This window comes from Monodon monoceros, unplaced genomic scaffold (genome assembly GCF_005190385.1).
Source record: "Monodon monoceros isolate NGI ecotype Baffin Bay Population unplaced genomic scaffold, NGI_Narwhal_1 Super_Scaffold_21, whole genome shotgun sequence".
In the NCBI taxonomy this organism is placed as follows: domain Eukaryota; kingdom Metazoa; phylum Chordata; class Mammalia; order Artiodactyla; family Monodontidae; genus Monodon; species Monodon monoceros.
Window position 1 is genome coordinate 91,474,479 of NW_021703778.1, and position 21,399 is coordinate 91,495,877.

A 21,399-nucleotide genomic window follows, 5' to 3' on the forward strand; every position below is an offset into this window, starting at 1 on the left:
GATTTGACAGAGAAGTTAAAACATTTACAAACAAGCAAAAGTTAAGAGAATTCAGCACCACCAAACCAGCTTTACAACAAATGCTAAAGGAACTTCTCTAGGCAGGAAACGCAAGAGAAGGAAAAGACCTACAATAACAAACCCAACAATTAAGAAAATGGTCATAGGAACATACATATCGATAATTACCTTAAATGTAAATGGGTTAAATGCTCCAACCAAAAGACACAGACTGGCTGAACGGATACAAAAACAAGATCCATACATATGCTGCCTACAAGAGGCCCACTTCAGACCTAGGGACTCATACAGACTGAAAGTGAGGGGATGGAAAAAGATATTCCATGCAAATGGAAATCAAAAGAAAGCTGGAGTAGCAATTCTCATATCAGACAAAATAGACTTTAAAATAAAGACTATTACAAGAGACAAAGAAGGACACTACATAATGATCAAGGGATCAATCTAAGAAGAAGCTATAACAATTGTAAATATTTATGCACCCAACATAGGAGCACCTCAATACAGAAGGCAAATGCTAAGAGCCACAAAAGGGGAAATCGACAGTAACACAATAATAGTAGGGGACATTAACACCCCACTTTCACCCATGGACAGATCATCCAAAATGAAAATAAATAAGGAAACACAAGCTTTAAATGACACATTAAAAAAGATGGACTTAATTGACATTTATAGGACATGCCATCCAAAAACAACAGAATACACTTTCTTCTCAAGTGCTCATGGAACATTCTCCAGGATAGACTATATCTTGGGTCACAAATCAAGCCTTGGTAAATTTAAGAAAACTGAAATCATTATCAAGTATCTTTTCCGACCACAATGCTATGAGACTAGATATCAATTACAGGAAAAAAACTGTAAAAAATACAAACACATGGAGGCTAAACAATATGCTACTAAATAACCAAGAGATCACTGAAGAAATCAAACAGGAAATCAAAAAATACCTAGAAACAAATGACAATGAAAACATGACAACCCAAAACTTATGGGATGCAGCAAAAGCAGTTCTAAGAGGGAAATTCATAGCAATACAATCCTACCTCAAGAAACAAGAAAAATCTCAAATAAACAACCTAAACTTACACCTAAAGCAATTAGAGAAAGAAGAGCCAAAAAACCCCAAAGTTAGCCGAAGGAAAGAAATCATAAAGACCAGATCAGAAATAAATGAAAAAGAAATGAAAGAAACAATAGGAAAGATTAATAAAACTAAAAGCTGGTTCTTTAAGAAGATAAACAAAATTGATAAACCATTAGCCAGACTCATCAAGAAAAAAAGGGAGAAGACTCAAATCAATAGAATTAGAAATGAAAAAGGAGAAGTAACAACTGACACTGCAGAAATACAAAGGTTCATGAGAGATTACTACAAGCAGCTATATGCCAATAAAATGGACAACCTGGAAGAAATGGACAAATTCTTAGAAAAGCACAACCTCCTGAGACTGAATCAGGAAGAAATAGGAAATATAAACAGATCAATCACAAGCACTGAAATTGAAACTGTGATTTAAAATCTTCCAACAAACAAAAGCCAAGGACCAGATGGCTTCACAGGCAAATTCTATCATACATTTAGAGAAGAGCCAACACCTATCCTTCTCAAACTCTTCCAAAATATAGCAGAGGGAGGAACACTCCCAAACTCATTCTATGAGGCCACCAGCACCCTGATACCAAAATCAGACAAAGATGTCACAAAAAATGAAAATTACAGGCCAATATCTCTGATGAACATAGATGCAAAATCCTCAACAAAATACTAGCAAACAGAATCCAACAGCACATTAGAAGGATCATACACCATAATCAAGTGGGGTTTATCCCAGGAATGCAAGGATTCTTCAATATATGCAAATCAATCAATGTGATACACCATATTAACAAATTGAAGGAGAAAAACCATATGATAATCTCAACAGATGCAGAAAAAGCTTTTGACAAAATTCATCACCCACTTATGATAAAAACTCTCAAGAAAGTAGGCACAGAGGGAACCTACCTCTACACAAAAGGCCATATAGGACAAACCCACAGCCAACATCGTCCTCAATGGTGAAAAACTGAAACCATTTCCACTAAGATCAGGAACAAGACAAGACTGCCCACTCTCACCACTATTATTCAACATCGTTTTGGAAGTTTTAGCCACAGCAATCAGAGAAGACCAAGAAATAACAGGAATCCAAATGGGAAAAGAAGAAGTAAAACTGTCACTGTTTGCAGATGACATGATACTATACATAGAGAATCCTAAAGATGCTACCAGAAAACGACTAGAGCTAATCAATGAATTTGGTAGAGTAGCAGGATACAAAATTAATGCACAGAAATCTCTGGCATTCCTATACACTAATGATGAAAAATCTGAAAGAGAAGTTAAGGAAACACTCCCATTTACCACTGCAACAAAAAGAATGAAATACCTAGGAATAAACCTACCTAAGGAGACAAAAGACCTGTATGCAGAAAACTATAAGACACTGATGAAAGAAATTAAAGATGATACAAACAGATGGAGAGATATATTATGTTCTTAGATTGGAAGAATCAACTTTGTGAAAATGACTATACTACCCAAAGCAATCTACAGATTCAATGTAATCCCTATCAAACTACCAATGGGATTTTTCACAGAACTAGAACAAAAAATTTCACAATTTGTACAGAAACACAAAAGACCCCAAATAGCCAAAACAATCTTGCAAAAGAAAAATGGAGCTGGAGGAATCAGGCTCCCTGACTTCAGACTATACTACAAAGCTACAGTAATCAAGTCAGTATGGTACTGGCACAAAAACAGAAATATAGATCAATGGAACAGGACAGAAAGCCCAGAGATAAACCCACGCACATATGGTCACCTTATCTTTGCTTTGGGTAGTATAGTCATTTTCACAAAGTTGATTCTTCCAATCCAAGAACATAGGAGGCAGGAATGTACAATGGAGAAAAGACAGCCTCTTTAATAAGTGGTGCTGGGAAAACTGGACAGCTACATGTAAAAGAATGAAATTAGAACACTTCCTAACACCATACAGAAAAATAAACTCAAAATGGATTAAAGACCTAAATGTAAGGCCAGATACTATAAAACTCATAGAGGAAAACACAGGCAGAACACTCTATGACATAAATCACAGCAAGATCCTTTTTGACCCACGTCCTAGAGAAATGGAAATAAAAACAAAAATAAACAAATGGGACCTAATGAAACTTAAAAGCTTTCGTACAGCAAAGGAAACCATAAACAAGACGAAAAGACAACCCTCAGAATGGGAGAAAATAATTGTAAATGAAACACCTGACAAAAGATTAATCTCCAAAATATACAAGCAGCTCATGCAGCTCAATATCAAAAAAACAAACAACCCAATCCAAAAATGGGCAGAAGACCTAAATAGACATTTCTCCAAAGAAGATATACAGATTGCCAAAAAACACATGAAAGAATGCTCAACATCATTAATCATTAGAGAAATGCAAATCAAAACTACAGTGAGGTATCACCTCACACTGGTCAGAATGGCTATCATCAAAATATCTACAAACAATAAATGCTGGAGAGGGTGTGGAGAAAAGGGAACCCTCTTGCACTGTTGGTGGCAATGTAAATTGATACAGCCACTATGGAGAACAGTATGGAGCTTCCTTTAAAAGCTAAAACTAGAACTCCTATATGACCCAGCAATCCCACTACTGGGCATATAACGTGAGAAAACCATAATTCAAAAAGAGTCATGTACCACAATGTTCAATGTAGCACTATTTACAATAGCCAGGACATGGAAGCAACCTAAGTGTCCACTGACAGACGAATGGATAAAGATGTGGCACATATATACAATGGAATATTACACAGCCGTAAAAAGAAATGAAATTGAGTTATTTGTAGTGAGGTGGATGGACCTAGAGTCTGTCATACAAAGTGATACAAGTCAGAAAGAGAAAAATAGATAGTGTACGCTAACATATATATATACGGAATCTAAAACAAAAAATGGTTCTGATGAACCTAGGGGCAGGACACGAACAAAGTCACAGATGTGGAGAATGGACTTGGGGACATGGAGAGGGGGAAGGGTGGGCTGGGACGAGGTGGGAGAGTAGCACTGACATGTATACACTACCAAACGTAAAATAGATAGCTAGTGGGAAGCAGTTTCATGGCACAGGGAGATCAGCTCAGTGCTTTGCGACCACCTGGAGCGGTGGGATGGGGAGGGTGGGAGGGAGACACAGGAGGGAGGGGATATGGGGATATACGTGTGCATGTAGCTGAGTCACTTTGTTGTACAGCAGAAACTAACACAACACTGTAAAGCAATTATACTCCAATAAAGATGTTAAAAAAACCCAAAAACATGTCTCTAATTGCCTATTTGAAATTAGCATCAACCTACTCTACCATTATTTTAACCTCAATATTAAAGGAAAAATAAATGCCTCGTCTCTACCAATCAGGTACACTTTGCTGAGTTTTCTCAAAGATACCATAACCGGCAAAATTTACTTTTAACCCTTAGAATCAAATCAGTTACTAAATCCCATTAACACTTTATCTGGAGGAGCCCAGCTGTCAGGTAAAGCACTTAGCACAGTACCCAGCAGGTAGTAAAAGCTTCATAATTGATTGCTATAACTGACAAGCACACACAGAATAAGAAAGCCCTCAAACAACCTGATTTGTACAACCTATAATCACCAGTCACCTCAGCTTCTTGATGCTGAGAGTTGGATTGTAGATAGTGCCACAAGCAGTTTGCTGGTCCTCAGAAGTCTTCACATCTAGGTCCTCTTCCTGCAACAGTCTCTCAGGGTCAGAAGGGAGATCCTTCAAGGATATCATCTCATGAAAAGGAGTGGATGCAAAATGAGCTGCTCTAGCGAAGTCACAAGTGTCTTCTGGGTTAGGACAAATAGTTACATTCCTGAAGCCTGTGATAATAGCATCCTCACTCAAGGGCTCAATTCCTGTAAATTCATCCTGAAAAACCACAAAAAACTTAGCTCAAACATTTCAGTGAGCATATGAATGGCCTATCTTTTTTAGTGAAAGAGATACATATTAGTTAAGTGATTTTTAACACAGGGTGCAAAAGCATCATATCAGAATCTCTAGAGAAAGACAAATTTAAAAAGCACATCATTACATTTGAGGAAAAAGGTTTTGTATTATGAAAACAGCAAATTATATTTCATCAAAAAATACACTGTGAGGATTCTCCATACAAAGGAAAAATACTGGACAATGTTTTTTTCCCAACCAATTTCACCTAGGAACTAGAGGACTAATGCTATTTTTCTTCTGGCTTTGGCCTAGAATATGTTCCAATAATCTGCTATCCTCCTAGCTTTTAAGTCTTTTTCTTTGACAAATGTTTAATTTCTATTTTATTTCTTAAAGGTAATTCATGACCATGGTAGAAAATATGGGAAAAAAAGTATAAAATAATGGAAAACATTTAAAATACACCTTTGTCGCCATAAAAAAAAATACGCCTTTGTCTTTAAAAGTAATACAGGTATATAGTTTTAAAAAGTCAACTAGTTTAAAAGGATATATAGTGAAAAAGTCTCCTTTCCACACTTGATTCCTGACGTCTCCACTCCAGTTACTACTCCCCAGAGGCAACTGCTATGACCATATGCATCTGGTAGGATACATGCACAAGCATATTCTATGCATTTAAAAAAGAGGTTTTAAAACAAGTGAAATTATAGCATCTATGCTAGTCTATATTATTCCTTCTCATTATATTTTTTAGTATATTTTCTGTGCTATTAAAAATTCTTTAGAAACATGATGGTAACATTGTGGGTTTATCAGAAGTTGACCAAATGTTTTAGGTTATCCCCTGTTTTTCACTGTCATAAAACTATTTTAAATATTCTTGTAGATTTAAATCTTTAAGAATATGTTAACTTTCTTAGGAATAATTCATAAAAGTAGAACTATCAGGTCAAAAAGGTAATTGAACACTAAGTGTCTTTATACATACCGCCCTCAGAGGGACTGTACCACTTTATACATTTACCTGAAGTACACAAAAGTGCCTATTTCATTTAACCCTTATAGATACTAGATATTAATTTTCTAGATCATTACCAATATGATATATACTCTGAATTTCTGACTCAACATTATTTAGTAGAGGTGAGATACATCTAGAAGAAACAATAAGTGAAACTAAATAATTGTAAGATTAGAGTAAAATAGATGTCTGCAGTCTAAGAATACATTTTATGCAAATTCTACTTATGGCCTTATTAGTTTAGACACTTTAATTTTTTTTTTTTTTTGTAGGGGAAAGAATCCTGGTAGGTACCTATTAACAAAATTCAAGTAAAAGGTTTAAGACAAAAAAACTAGATTGAGATTTACCCCTTTAATAATTTAGTCCATCCTTGAACAGCTGAACCTAGAACCACTACCTCCAAATCTAGCCTATCCATCTATTCTCTGGTGATATTCTCCAGAACACAGTATGTAAAACTTACTCTTCTACATCATTATCTTTTCATACCAGTCAGTGGATTACTTATATTAGAATTACCTGGGAAACTATTTAAAACAAATAAAAATACACGCTTGGGTTTTATCCCTGGAAATTCCAATTCAGTATAGTTGGAATGGGGCCTGAGCACCTTTAGTCATAAATGGCTCCCGAGGTTCCTCTGGGTTGCTGGAAATTTTCTGTATCTTGACATAGGTGAAGACCGCACAGATATTCACATATATAAAAATTAATATTTGTGCAGTTTATGAATATAAAATATACCTCAATAAATAAGTAAACAAAAACATGTTTGAGTCATTCCCTAGGATGTGGAGAATATACTGTTTTAAATCAGTGTTTTAAATCACTGTAGCTACTGATCGTGTCTCCCCTTAAAAGTCTTCAGATTAAACATACTCAGTTCCCTTCAATCTCAAGACAAGTTTCCAGATGCTGGTTTAAGACTTCAATGAAATGTCACTGATAAAGTTTATTTACTTTGTCTTGAATGTCTACACAGGGTCTTTTTTTATCCTAAGTATTATCATGTCACTAGTCCACAGTGATTAAAATAAAACATTACTACAAAAAAAAAAAAGGTTGGTTCACATAACTCTTTCATTGCCAATGTTTCATAAACATTTTATAAGATCCTTGGCTTTCAAGGCAGTGATTTTTCCCCACTTTAAAAAACTGAGATATAATTAACATACCAAAACCTTCACCCTTTAAAAGTGTGCATTTCAGTGGTTTTTAGTATATTCATAGGGCTTTGCAACCATCACCACTATCTAACTCCAGAACATCTTCATCACCTCAAAAAGAAACACCATATCCATTTGTAGTCACTTTCCAACCCATTCTCTCCCTAATCCCCTGGAAATCCCTAATCTACTTTCTGTCTTTATGGACTTGCCTATTCTGGACATTTCACATAAATGGAATCATACAATATGTGTTCTTTTGTGTGTGGCTTCATTTTAGCAGTGTTTTCAAGGTTCATTCATGTTGTAAGATATATCAGTACTTCATCCCTTCTTATGGCTTAATAATATTCCATTGTATGGATACACAACATTTTGTTTATCCATGCATCAGTTGACGAACACTGGGTTGTTTCCAGTTTTTGGCTATTATGAAAAATGCTGCTGTGAACATTCATGTAAAGCTTTTTGTGTGAAGATATGTTTTAAATTCTTTTGGGTATATACCTAGGAGGGAATTGCTGGATCATATGGTAACTCTATGTTCAACATTTTGAAGAATTGCCAAACTGTTTTCCAAAGAGGATGCATCATTCCACATTCTCACCAGCGAAGTATGAGGGTTCTAGTTACTTCCCATCCTCACCAACACTTGTTATTTTGTCTTTTTGATTATAGCCATCCTAGAGCATGTGTGCAACATTTCACTGTGGTTTTGATTTTCATTCTCTGATAACAGATGGTTTTGAGCGTCTTTTCATGTGCTTATTTCAAGCCAGTAATTTTCATTTTAACCCTAAACTTTTGTGAGAATTGAATGAAACTATCCACTAGTCCATTTATATAAACTTAGGGATATTGCTCCTTACACAAACATCTGGAGATACATCCTCATTTGAGGTGATGCTTTCTGAAGTTTTGAGAACTGCAAGTGGTCTTCGTTGGGCTAAAACCCGTGGGAGATCTGCAGAAGGACTGGAAAAAGACATATTTCATTTAGCAATTTTTCTCTTAACACAGATAACAGTAACCCCCTATTTCATCCTCATTTATAATAACAGAAAACTTCTAATTGTCAAAACAAAACAAAACTAAAAAACCCCTCAAACCTGATAGTCTTTTTTTCTGAAAGGAGAAATTCATCAAAAATGGAGAAAGGTACACTGGAACCTATAGAAAGAGAGACTAAATTTACACTCTTAAGAGTAAATGCCCTACTCTTCAAGACAACTAGGTCAATTAACATTTTTGCTGTTTGAAAGCATAAAGACAATTTTGTTTATCTTTTATAATAAATAATTTCAAATATATAAAAGTAGACATCATTTAATAACAATTACCTAAACATGGATGATCTTGTGTCATCTTTATTTCCCACTACTACTCCCCCAAACCTAACCCAATTCTGGATTATTTTGAAGCAAATACAAAACACCGTATCATTGCATATGTAAATATTTTAGTACATATTTCTTCAAGAGATAGCCTCTTTTTAAAAAGCATAATCTCAAAACATGATCATACCTATAAGAATTAACAATTTCTGTATTCAAATATCCAGTCAGAGGTTTCACATTTTACCAAAACTTTCTAGAAAGTTTGAATTAGGAATGCAAAGTAGATTCATACACTGTTGACTAGTTGAAATGCCTCTTAAATTGCTTTTATTTTATAGGGTTTTTGTTTTTGCTATTAATTTCTTATTTTAGAAACTGGGTTGTTTGCCCCATAATGCTGGATTTTTTGCCAATTATATTGTTTCACATGTTCTTCTATGCTTTGCATTTCCTATAAATTAATGGTTAGAATTAGAGGTTTAATCAGATTCTACTGAATTTTTTTAACTACTTATAGATGGATATTCATGTTTCTACCACTTTTAACATGTTTCTGAAAAGACAACAAATTTGAGTATAAAATAGCTTTAGTTTTAAGCTTTCCCCCCTCATTCTTCCAAAAAACCACTTTCCACTCTTGGCTGCTGGGTACTACTGATATGCTTAGCTAGAGTACACTAACTAAAGTGGAAGATTATTTTGTAGTTAGTATAAATTTAAATTACATTTAAACCAAATATTTTAAAGCAATGAGTTATTTTATAAAAATATTCTTTCAAATGTCTAACGTATCTTGAATCATATGCTTATAACTGAATTCCATGATTCAAATATAACAGTACCTTAGTCCCTCCCTCTGCTTTCTTTCAAATCCTTTTACCACAATCAAGAAAAGTATTTACACTTATTACATAATGCATTTGTATCAATAAGTTCTTCATGAGATTGTCAAATAAAACTCACTTTTAGAATGAGGCTGTTCTTGCCAAATGTTTTCTGCAAGTGAAGTTTCCCTGTGAAGAAATTTGTTTTAAAACATGTGCTTAGTACCCACAGAAAGAATTATTTAATTCTTAAAAGTCCAAGAGGTCTTTTTATTAAATATAATCTTCTTCACTCTAAGATAAAGAAAATATTCTAGTACCATTAAACCAAATTCTTTAAGATAGAACCTTCAGTCATTAAAATTGTCATAGAATTATATTTGATAACAGATGTTAAGTTACATTAACAGTATAAGTAGATTACAAAATGGTAAGCTTTCATTTTTATAAAACAAAACCAAAACAACAAATAAGAATATACCAATGTTAATACTAGTCATCTCTTGGTAGTAGAAATGGGTGGTATTATCATTTAAAAAATTATTTGGTTGTTTTTATAAGAAACATGTATTTTTTTTAATGGAAAAAAGCCAGCACCCAGACCTCCCTCATCAGCATCAAAGCTTATGTTGTGACAAAGACTTGGAAAAATCATGTCTCAATACTATAAAAGTTAAGGAGACTTCAAGTCACTAGAGAGTCAAAGGTCAGTTCTAGATGCCCTCCTATAAGCACCATCCCTCCCACCAATACGGTCCTACCTGGCACAAGAGTTTACTGGGCAAACAGAATTGCATAGAGCCATTCCTGGTATTTCCTGAGACTCTGAAACAATTCGCAGTTCAGCTGTCTCCTTTGTAGACATCTTCTCTTCTTGCTATTTGCATTAAATAAACAAAATCAATGTGTCCCTCCTATATAGAAAATGCTACCTATTCTCAAGTTTTAGTGCCAAAATTAACTTTACTATACTCTTCCCCTAGACATATATTAACCATATAAAATGTCTGTACCACAAAAGTTCTTCCCAATAATTTATGTTCCCAGTATAAACTGGTACTGTTGTACTCAACTGAGTAGTGGCACGGAAATACACACTAAATTTCTTTAGCTAATCTCATTTTAATGGAACATAACTAGAATAAAAATCTAAAGTAAGAAGTAACAGAATAGTGATTTAGAGTATAACTAAGAAGTCAATAGTCAATAAATTGCATCACTTATATGCCACAAATTCCATTTGAAGTCACCTGTTAAAATTACTTTCCTGCTCAACTTTACTGATACTAATAGCAAAGAAACTATCAGAAACTGAGTGGGTCTGACAGGACTTTTTACTTTCTATATTTTTATATTGTTTAAATTTGTTTCAATAAGCATTAGTTGTACGTATTGAAAAAGAGAATGACCTGATCACTTGCTCTTTCTTGCTGAGTAGTTTGGATTTCTTTTAGCTTCTTCTCCATCTCTTCAATCTGCTTCTGCATTTCTGCTCTCTTCTCTGCACTGGTCAGTAGCTCAGCTAGAAACAGTGAAGTTGGCTGAGGCATTACTCCTCATAGCAATTTACCCTGTCAAAAACTGTCTTTGGGGCTCATGTCCTCAACGTATGTTAATATTACAGATGAGAATGATACAAATGGAGCAAAGCCCTCAACTTGAGGTCTAGGTCTCTATTATTATTTTTTTTTTTTTTTTGCGGTACACGGGCCTCTCACTGTTGTGGCCTCTCCTGTTGTGGAGCACAGGCTCTGGACGCGCAGGCTCAGCGGCCATGGCTCACGGGCCCAGCCGCTCTGCGGCATGTGGGATATTCCAGGACCAGGACACGAACCCGTGTCCCCTGCATCGGCAGGCGGACTCTCAACCACTGCGCCACCAGGGAAGCCCCAAGGTCTCTATTATTTATTCAGTCAATAAAAAATAGAATATCTATTATGTGCCAAGCACAACTTTAAGAATTTAGGTTTTAGTGGTACATAATACAAAGTCCTTGGTCATGTGATGCTAACGTTCAATTTGGGACAGACAAACACAAAAATTAACAAGAAAAATCAGTTTTAAAAATAAAACTAAATAGGTGATGTGAGAATGTGTCACTGGGTAGGGGGATGGAGGTCAGGGGCTACTTAAGACCAGAGATCAGGAAAGATCATCTAAGAAAGTTACATTAGAAAGCTGTAACCTGGATGACAAGAGGCCAGTCATATAAAGATCTGGGGAAAGATTTTAGGCCAAAGGACTAGCTGGCACAAAGGTCCTAATGCAGGAACAAGATTATTGTGTTCAAGGATCCAAAAGAAGGCCAACATGGTTGTAGCACAGATAGAGGGAGCAAAGTAAAAGATGAGGTTGGAGAGGTAGGCAACGGCCAAATCACGTAGGGGTAAAGACGCTGTACTGCATTCTAAGACAATGAAAAAACACTGGAGAATTTTAAATAAAGGAGTGACATGATCTGACTTTTTTTTTTTTGTGTGGTATGCGGGACTCTCACTGTTGTGGCCTCTTCCGTTGCAGAGCACAGGCTCCGGACGTGCAGGCTCAACGGCCATGGCTCACAGGCCCAGCTGCTCCGCGGCATGTGGGATCTTCCCGGACCGGGGCACGAACCCGTGTCCCCTGCATCGGCAGGCGGACTTTCAACCACTGTGCCACCAGGGAAACCCATGCTCTGACTTTTTAAAAAAGATAATTTGCTGTGAATAAAATGGACTGTGTTAAGGCCAGAATGAGGGCAGAAAGTCTAATTGCAGTAGTCCAGCTAAAAGACTGTGGTTTCGATTGAGGTAATAATGGGAATGGTGATAAATGAAAGATTTATGAAATTTCTTGGTGGTAAAGTTGATAGGCTTATTCACTAGATGTGGGGGAATGGTAAAGAAAGAGGGATCAGAGATGACTTCTGGACTTTTTTTGGCTCGAACCAACTGCGTGCATGGGGATGCCTTTTATTGAGATAGGGAAGCCTGTGGTACATTTGCATATTGAGGTGTGGTTTGTGACAGAAATCACTAACTTTGTTTTTCTTTAAAGTATTTATTTGGCTGCACCAGGTCTTAGTTGCAGCATGCAGGATCTTCCTTGTGGCATGCGGGATCTTTTAGTTGAGGCATGTAGGATATTTAGTTGCGGCATGCAAACTCTTAGTTGCAGCACATGGGATCTAGTTCCCTGACCAGAGATCGGACCAGGGCCCGCTGCACTGGGAGTGCAGAGTGTTACTCACTGGATCACCAGGGAAGTCCCAGTAACTATTTTTGCTTAGGTTGAGTTTAAAATGTCTATTAGGATAGCCAATAGATGCAGGCAACTAAATGTGAGTCTGCGGTTCAGGTGAAATGTCAGGGATGGGGATATGAATTTGAGAGTCCATGGCTTGAAAACAGTATTTAATCTATTACCTAAAGATAGCTGTTGAAAGAAAAGATAACTGGGATACTTCAGAACTCTCCCCTGGGCCTCAGGAACAGGTCCTGAATGAGAAGAACAGGAGTAAAGGAAACTGAATGGGAATACACATCAAGGAAGAAGCCAAGAGAAGCATTTCATAAAGAGTATTTCATCAACTGTGCCAAATGAAGCCAAGAAGTCAATAAAGATCAGGACTGAGAAAGAGCCATAAGATTTGGCAAAAAGGAGGTTTCTGGTCACCGTGATCACTGGAATAGTGCTTGAGGAAATAATAGGCAGCAAAAGATGATTGCAATTCCCCCCAAATTTTGCTGTGAAAGAGAGTATAGAAACGGGGTAGTAGCTAGAGAAGAATATGAGGATAATGGAGATTTTTTCTTTTTCTTTTTTTTTTTTAAAGAATGGAGACATTAGAGTATATATGTATAAATGAGTGAGAATGGTTTAGTAAAAAGGGAAAATGCTGGAAGGGGAAGAAAAAAGGGCCACTCCTTTGATAGGAACAGAGAAACATTAATTTCTTTAAAAAAATTACTTATTTATTTATTTACTGGCCATGTTGGGTCTTCATTGCTGCCCATGGGCTTTCTCTAGTTGTGAGTGGGGCTACTCTTCGTTGGGGTGCACAGACTTCTCATTGCAGTGGCTTCTCTTGTTGCGAAGCATGGGCTCTAGGGGCGCAGGCTCAGTAGTTGTGGCACACGGGCTCAGCTGCTCCGTGGCATGTGGGATCTTCCCAGACCGGGGCTCGAACCCGTGTCCCCTGCATTGGCAGGCGGATTCTTAACCACTGCACCACCAGGGAAGCCCCAGGGAAACGTTAATTTTAACAGAAAGAATGAGTGTATAGGTACAGATTGCAGATATGGCAGATTTGGTGGAAGAAAATGGAGTTACCATTACATTCCTTCTATTTTCTCAATGAAATTAGAAACGAGATTATAGGTGAGGAGGGACAGGGATGCAGATTTGAAAATATGAAAGAAAATTAAATTAGTTGTTTAGCAGAAAGAAGAACTTCACCTACCAGGAAACTAGAATGATTGTTAGGCACTGGTAAATGCTCATTTGAGATTTGTGGTCAAGAATTTAAAATGACTGGACAGCTACATGTAAAAGAATGAAATTAGAACACTCCCTAACACTATACACAAAAATAAACTCAAAATGGATTAAAGACCTAAATGTAAGACTGGACCATATAAAACTCTTAGAGGAAAACATAGGAAGAACACTCTTTGACATAAATCACAGCAAGATCCTTTTTGACCCACTTCCTAGAGAAATGGAAATAAAAACAAAAATAAACAAATGGGACCTAGGGAAACTTAAAAGCGTTTGCACAGCAAAAGAAATCATAAGCAAGACGAAAAGACAACCCTCAGAATGGGAAAAAATATTTGCAAACGAAGCAATGGACAAAGGATTAATCTCCAAAATATACAAACAGCTCATGCAGCTCAATATCAAAAAAACAAACAACCCAATCAAAAAATGGGTGGAAGACCTACATAGACATTTCTCCAAAGAAGACATACAGATGGCCAAGAGGCACATGAAAAGATGCTCAACATCACTAATTATTAGAGAAATGCAAATCAAAACTACAATGAGGTATCACTTCACACCGGTTACAATGGGCATCATCAGAAAATCTACAAACAATAAATGCTGGAGAGGGTGTGGAGAAAAGGGAACCCTCTTGCACTGTTGGTGGGAATGTAAACTGATAGAGCTGCTATGGAGAACAGTACGGAGGTTCCTTAAAAAACTAAAAATAGAACTACCATATGACCCAGCAATCCCACTACTGGGCATATACCCAGAAAAAACCATAATTCATGAAGACACATGCACCCCAGTGTTCATTGCAGCACTGTTTACGATAGCCAGGTGATGGAAGCAACCTAAATGTCCATCAACAGATGAATGGATAAAGAAGATGTGGTGGCACAATGGTTAAGAATCTGCCTGCCAATGCAGGGGACACAGCTTCAAGTCCTGGTCCAGGAAGATCCCACATGCCGCGGAGCAGCTAAGCCCATGTGCCACAGCTACTGAGCCTGTGCTCTAGAGCCTGCGAGCCACAACTACTGAGCCTGCATGTCACAACTATTGAAGCCCGTGTGCCTAGAGCCTGTGCTCCGCAACAAGAGAAGCCCGTGCACCACAACAAGAAGCCCGGGCACCACAACAAAGAGTAGCCCCTGCTCGCCGCAACTAGAGAAAGCCCACACACAGCAATGAAGACCCAATGCAGCCAAAAATAAATAAATTTATATATTAAAAAAAAAGATGTGGTATATATATACAATGGAATATTACTCAGCCATAAAAAGGAACGAAATTGGGTCATTTGTAGAGATGTGGATGGAACTAGAGACTGTCATACAGAGTGAAGTAAGTCAAAAAGAGAAAAACAAATATTGTATATATTTGCATATATATGGAATATATGTGCATATATTTCCACATATATGTGGAATCTGGGAAAATGGTACAGATGAACTGGTTTGCAAGGCAGAAATAGAGACACAGATGCAGAGAACAAACGTATGGCTACCAAGGGCGGAAAGTGTGGGGTGGGATGAACTGGGAGATTGGGATTGACATATATACACTAATATGTATAAAATAGATAACTAATGAGAACCTGCTGTATAGCACAGGGAACTCCACTTCGCTGTACAGTAGAAACCAATACAACATTGTAAAACAACTATACCCCAATTAAAAAAAAAAGAATTTAAAATGAGACCGATGCACACAGTTGCATTTTTCTCCAGCTACATTTAAACTATCAATACTTGGATGCAGATACAGAGTGTGAGCAGAGAGCTGGATTTAACCAGGGTTGAGGTTCTGCCAGGTGAATACAGTATAGTGGATGACGTAGGGAGTAGAAAGTAAGATATGAGCCAGGTGCTTAGTCAGTTAATGAGTGACAGGGAGTGACTAAAAAGTCTGAGGTGAGAACACTAAGGAGGTTCAAGAGGCAGAAAAAAAAAAAATTGGAAGACATGAATCCGAAAGAAGCTTTTTGAAGGAGGAGGGGGAATATGGTTTGGAAGTAGCAATGGTAAGAAAGGATAACAGCCTTGTCTTTAGGCCCAACCTGTGGCTTCCTCATTTCTCATATCCCTACCTGAGAGTGAAAGTCTGCAACAATCTTTGAAGCTAATTTTCAATATAAGAAGAAACCTCTTTCTTATAGGCATAAGGATTTATAAGAGTACAAACTAGATTCAGAGACAAGTTTAGGAAATGAGTATTAAAATACCCTCAAAGGTCAATACTTTTTTTAACTACTCAAATCCCAACTAACCCTAGCTCAGGTCCTTCTTTGGCTAGTTGAGAATAAAATGTACTATTTTACCTGTATATACTTGGCATAGCTAGAGCCTTCCCTTTAGGAAGCAGTAGTTTTAATCTAAGTACCTAGCTCCTTTCCCAGCTCATATTTGGCTACTCTGCTAGCCTACTTCTTTGTTGTGGTGGTTCCCACTTTGAAAAGCTTTACATAACCAGCTCCTTGCTTTTTAACCATTCCCTGTCTCCTACCTAGAAATGTAGATTCCATTTTTCAATGTATTATTTGAGCCCAGAGCACTTCTGTCAACCTTGGAAGGCACCAGTTGATGTAACAAACAGGGCAATTCCAAACGTACAGTCTGCTTTACAGACGTTTGCTTCTAACTTGTCACCTGGAACTCTGAAATATTTTTTTCTCAAACAAATTACAAGTGATGGTTAAGTTTCCCAGCTAGCCTTATGAATGCCACGTCTCCTTAAGTGAGCTGAGCTGCAATAGCAGGTTACTCTGGATGCCTGTGTTTAAAAAAAAAAAATTTCTTCTTTCTTGGTATAGATCCTAGTCAAAATGTCTAAATGAATGAAATTTATTTCTGGACTCTCCCCTACCTCCTTTTCTGTACTCTTGCGCATCTTCTAATGCCTTAAGCTCCAAATGCTATACTTCCCTACTTTCAGCCTATTCTGCACACCTCTTGCCCCCAAGTACTTCTAGGCTTCAGAATCAGAACCACTTCCCACTTCCCCCAAATTCCCAGTTTTTCAATTTATAGTGAAGCTTCCCTTAACTTAGAAAGAACATAATGTCTTTAATAAACAGTACACATAATTATCATCTAAATGAGTGAGTATGTTAACCTAAATAAGCCCTGGGAGAAATTTTGGCCGAAGTATCAAAAGTAAAGTGAAATATTTAGGAAATGTTAGGAAAAGCACTCTGTCTGCCGATTGCAGGGAAATTATGAATTGGTCATGCAGTTCCTTTACTTTTGAACACAAACTTAGTTGCTTAATATTTTTTCTCAGGGGTTTCATGGAAAGCAACAATGGAAATTCAGCCTAAATGGAGAAACATAGAAACCATAGAAGCATCACATAAAGGTACACACAATGGGGTAATTTTCCTCAGACTTAACATATCAACTCAATCTTCCTACAACTAAGTTATTTTTACAAACTTGAACTAGATCAATACATATACCTTCTCTTCGCTCTTTTAATTTCTTCCGGAAAACCTCAGCCCGGATCTCCTCAAAGGAGAACTCCCCCACTCCTGCATAAATCTTCTCCTTACAATACATCATTTTCTCTTTCTTCTCCTCAGACTCTTGCTGAAGGTTTTGAACTCTTTGCAGGAGATCTCCTTCTTCCTTTCCAGGCTTTCTTGTGCTTAGAATGTGGTTTATACTGGGTTCAATTTTACATGGTGTCCTAAAAGAAGCAAGATAATTATTATTCACCATACAGATCAAATGAGTTATTTCTTACGTTTTGACAGAACACAGGGACAATGTCAGTAGTGAGGCTATATGTGATCGATTCCAAAAAAACAAAAACAAAAAAGACCGAGAAAACAGGCTAAAAATAATTTACATGGTCCATCAACAATTATGTTCTGAGTACTACTATGATGAAGAAGGAAATTAGGTGTAAGTTAGGGTCATCATATAGCTTTTATTACTTGTAGGTAAAAATAAATCTGAATACCATATCTTTTTTTTAAAGGAGGTAATATTTTTATTAAAAAAATTGTTTTTATTGAAGTATAGTTGATTTGTGTTAGTTTCAGATGTACAGCAAAGCGATTCACTTATACATATATACTTATAGATATATTCTTTTTCTGATTCTTTTCCCTTATAGGTTATTACAAAATATTGAGTATAGTTCCCTGTGCTATACAGTAGGTCCTTGTTGGTTATCTATTTTATATATAGTAGTGTGTATATGTTAATCCCAACCTCCTAACCTATCTCTCCCCTCATCTTTCCCCTTTGGTAACCATAAGTTTATTTTCTATGTCTGTGGAAATATCTAAATCAAAGCCAGTGTATGAAATGAAGTTAACTTATGCAATACAGCCCATTTTCCATCGTTTAGCACCCCAAAGAATTAGAGTTAGGAATATAGCATTTAGGGAACTGATGATGTGAAATTCAATGTTCTCAGCTGAGGGGGAAGAACGAGAGTGGTAATATAGGTTTGAAAAGAATGAAGCATAAAGTACCTCAATCGGGATAGGGCAGATGTTCTCAATCTGGACAATGGATCAGAATCACTTATGTATCTTTTATTTTCTTATGTACCTTTTTACAACTAAAGATACCTGGTCTTCACCTCAGATACACTGGATCAGAACCTTTAATGGCCCAAGCATCTACATGCTTAAAAGCCTTCCTCAACTGATAAAAGACTCTGAAAATCCCACACAAACATCATACCTAGCATATACGAAGGGTTATAGCTTAGTTATGAGGAAACTCTTGCCATAGGGTGCAAAATACGACCTAATATTAGAACTCCACAATGTTACATATTAGACTGAATCTCAGACTGCCTGATTATTTAATCATCATCTATCATATTTTTTCTTATAAACAGAAATGCCAAGGGTTAGGAAGGAAAAGACATCCAGAAAGAAAAAGCAGGTTACGAGGAAAAACTGCCATAATTTCTTATTACTGTCAATAACAAAGGTAGAACACCTCATTTAAATCACAGTGACTGTCTTTGACTACAGCAATGTAAATATAAACCTATTGAGTTTATTCCTTAATAATACTAACAAATAGTCTTTTAGCCCTAACATACTCAAAAAAATATAGATGTAAAGGAAATAAAACTTTGGTTTACCTTCATCCCCACAAAGAAGAAAATGCCTTTGGGAACTAGGATAGGTGCCCCTGCCCACTCTTCATAATTCCCACCTCAAAATATCTGGAAACCAAACTCACATAACTGGCTGTTGTGCAGTCTCTTCCACATATGGAGTAAAACTGGGAAGCACAGAGGGTACAGCTGTCATAGAAGCTGCACTGCCACGAGGCTGGCGATGAAGAAGAAAACTAAAATTACCATGGTTTTACATTCTGACACAACATATGAAGACCATGCCTAATTATTCAAGAGGAATTAAGAGAGATGCTAAAAATACTCATCTACTCTAACTCTGAAGTCTTTGTTATGTCAGCAAATAAACTGGATCTAAGAGTCCTTACCCTGTATTCCAAAGGCCTGCCTGTGTTCCAAGGGCCAGCTTGCAGCTCATTCTCTTTGGCCCTGGACACAGGAGGTGCTATCCATGGCTGCCCTGTAGGCCTAGATGACTCCGCTCTAGAAGGTTCATCAGCATTTTCATCAAAAACAGTAATTCTAGAATTACTTTGCATCTGTTGAGGAACTGGATTTTGGAGTCCTCTGTTCTGCCTTGGAGCTAAGAGAAAAATATTAAAACTCCATGTAAAATCTTTAATTATCAATTTAGATGCCCAAGAAGGTATACCTAATTCTTTCCCAAATCAAGGAGATTACTTCTACTACCACACAATCAGAGATTTTTTAAAATAATAATTTTAAAAACCTTAATGGATCAAATTAGTAGTTTTTAAGTCCATTCTGTATGTTACTTATACCCTACCTCTTTTCCCTCACCTGTAATCTTTTATGCATAGATATCCAAGAAACAAATTCTACATCTTCCTTCAGTCATCATTCTAACATTGCCTAATTTTACCAGACTAACCTAATCTTAATCTTCATTTTTCAGTTTAAAGCTTTCTCTCAATGGAAATCAGCTGAAATGTACTGAATCTAGAAAAAACAAATTAACCACTTATTAGTGGTATTCTCTTTAGTGGGGCTGCTTATTAGAATCAAGCTTCATCATGATCTGGATGAAATATTCTTTAAGACTATATTCCTTATACCCTAATTCTCAGATCTCCAAGGAACATTCTGAGTATTAATTTTTATTTATTTTTGGCAGCGTTGGGTCTTTGTTGCTGCACACGGACTTCTCATTGCAGTGGCTTCTCTTATTGGGGAGCACGGGCTCCAGGGCGCATGGGCTTCAATGGTTGTGGCGCACAGGCTCTAGAGCGCAGGCTCAGTAGTTGTGGTGCATGGGCTTAGCTGCTCTGCGGCATGTGGGATCTTCCCAGACCAGGGCTCAAACCCATGTCCCCTGCATCGGCAGGCAGATTCTTAACCACTGTGCCACCAGGGAAGTCCCCATTCTGAGTATTAAAAGTTGATATCAGGAAAGGGATAAGAGATCTTTTAAAAATCTGGTCTACATGTCTAACTGCTATAAATTTGGTTAATAATTATTTATCTTTGTACCTTCCACTCAATTTTGCTGTAAACCTAAATTTCCCTAAAAAACAGTGAATTTTTAAAAAAGCTATTACTGATCATCTTTAGGTATACAAAGAGAGCCCAATTTCTGACCCCTCAAAAGCTGAAAACCAAGTTAAAACATTCTTTGAGGATTTGGTACATGTAAGCTTTACTTTGATAATACTTGCTATATCATTGCATATATTCTTTCAACTAACAACTAAAACTGAGAAACTCTAGATGCTCCCTGTATATTAGGTTAGGTTTTTTTCTCTCTCTTTTTCTTTTGCATTATAAGGGCCTCAGAATGGGTTTTTCTTAATTAAGAGACAAAATGCTGACATGTTTTAGTGTTACTGCACTCTGTGATCTCAGTTCTCCTTAGACTTTTCTTTTTTGCTACCTAGTACTCAGAACAGAAGGACAATGTCCATATATATATTTATACATGTTCTCCTTACATAATTTGCCTACCACCTGAGACGAAGAGCTTCCCATAATAACACTTAACAAACTTACCCTTGAGAGCACCTCCTACACGGCTGATTGGAGCTCTTGCTGTCTTCTTCCCTTTGCTTTTTAGTTCAGCCAATGTGCTTCGTTGTGGTTCAGAAGATCCAAAAACTTCCTCCTCCTCTTCTTTCTCAAGTGCCAACAGAGTTTGCCGAGACACTCGAGCTTGGAATTGTCTAAAGTAAGAGAATGGACAATTAACATTTGGTGAGATGAACACTACTCACCAGATTCAAATTTCTTAATTTGTTAAATAAACAAGGGTGAAAAGTGGGATAAGGGAAGAAATATATACAAATAGCCAAAAAGAAGTGTTTAAGCTCTCAGGAATAAAGAAAGCCACCTTGAAATCAGAAAAGGTTTTGGCTAGAATGATTTAGCTCCCCCTCTGTATGTCCAAACTTGACCAATTAAAAATACTCTGAAG

General features: G+C 36.8%; 1 protein-coding gene across 2 annotated transcripts in view; it reads right to left on the minus strand.

The window, feature by feature from the left end:
* The window catches only part of BUB1B (BUB1 mitotic checkpoint serine/threonine kinase B), a 57,647-nt gene that overhangs the window by 14,880 nt on the left and 21,368 nt on the right, over nucleotides 1–21,399 (minus strand). For both annotated transcript variants that reach the window (XR_003796091.1, XM_029239608.1), the window contains exons 6-15: nucleotides 20,979–21,148; nucleotides 19,340–19,554; nucleotides 19,076–19,167; nucleotides 17,323–17,552; nucleotides 10,805–10,917; nucleotides 10,157–10,272; nucleotides 9,535–9,584; nucleotides 8,344–8,404; nucleotides 8,104–8,209; nucleotides 4,743–5,017 (exon numbers count right to left, since the gene is read on the minus strand). Coding sequence is in view for 1 of the 2 variants with exons in the window: in XM_029239608.1 (XP_029095441.1) it covers nucleotides 4,743–5,017; nucleotides 8,104–8,209; nucleotides 8,344–8,404; nucleotides 9,535–9,584; nucleotides 10,157–10,272; nucleotides 10,805–10,917; nucleotides 17,323–17,552; nucleotides 19,076–19,167; nucleotides 19,340–19,554; nucleotides 20,979–21,148 (1,428 nt within the window). In the remaining variant the exon portion in view is untranslated. The remainder of the gene's footprint in view (nucleotides 1–4,742; nucleotides 5,018–8,103; nucleotides 8,210–8,343; nucleotides 8,405–9,534; nucleotides 9,585–10,156; nucleotides 10,273–10,804; nucleotides 10,918–17,322; nucleotides 17,553–19,075; nucleotides 19,168–19,339; nucleotides 19,555–20,978; nucleotides 21,149–21,399) is intronic.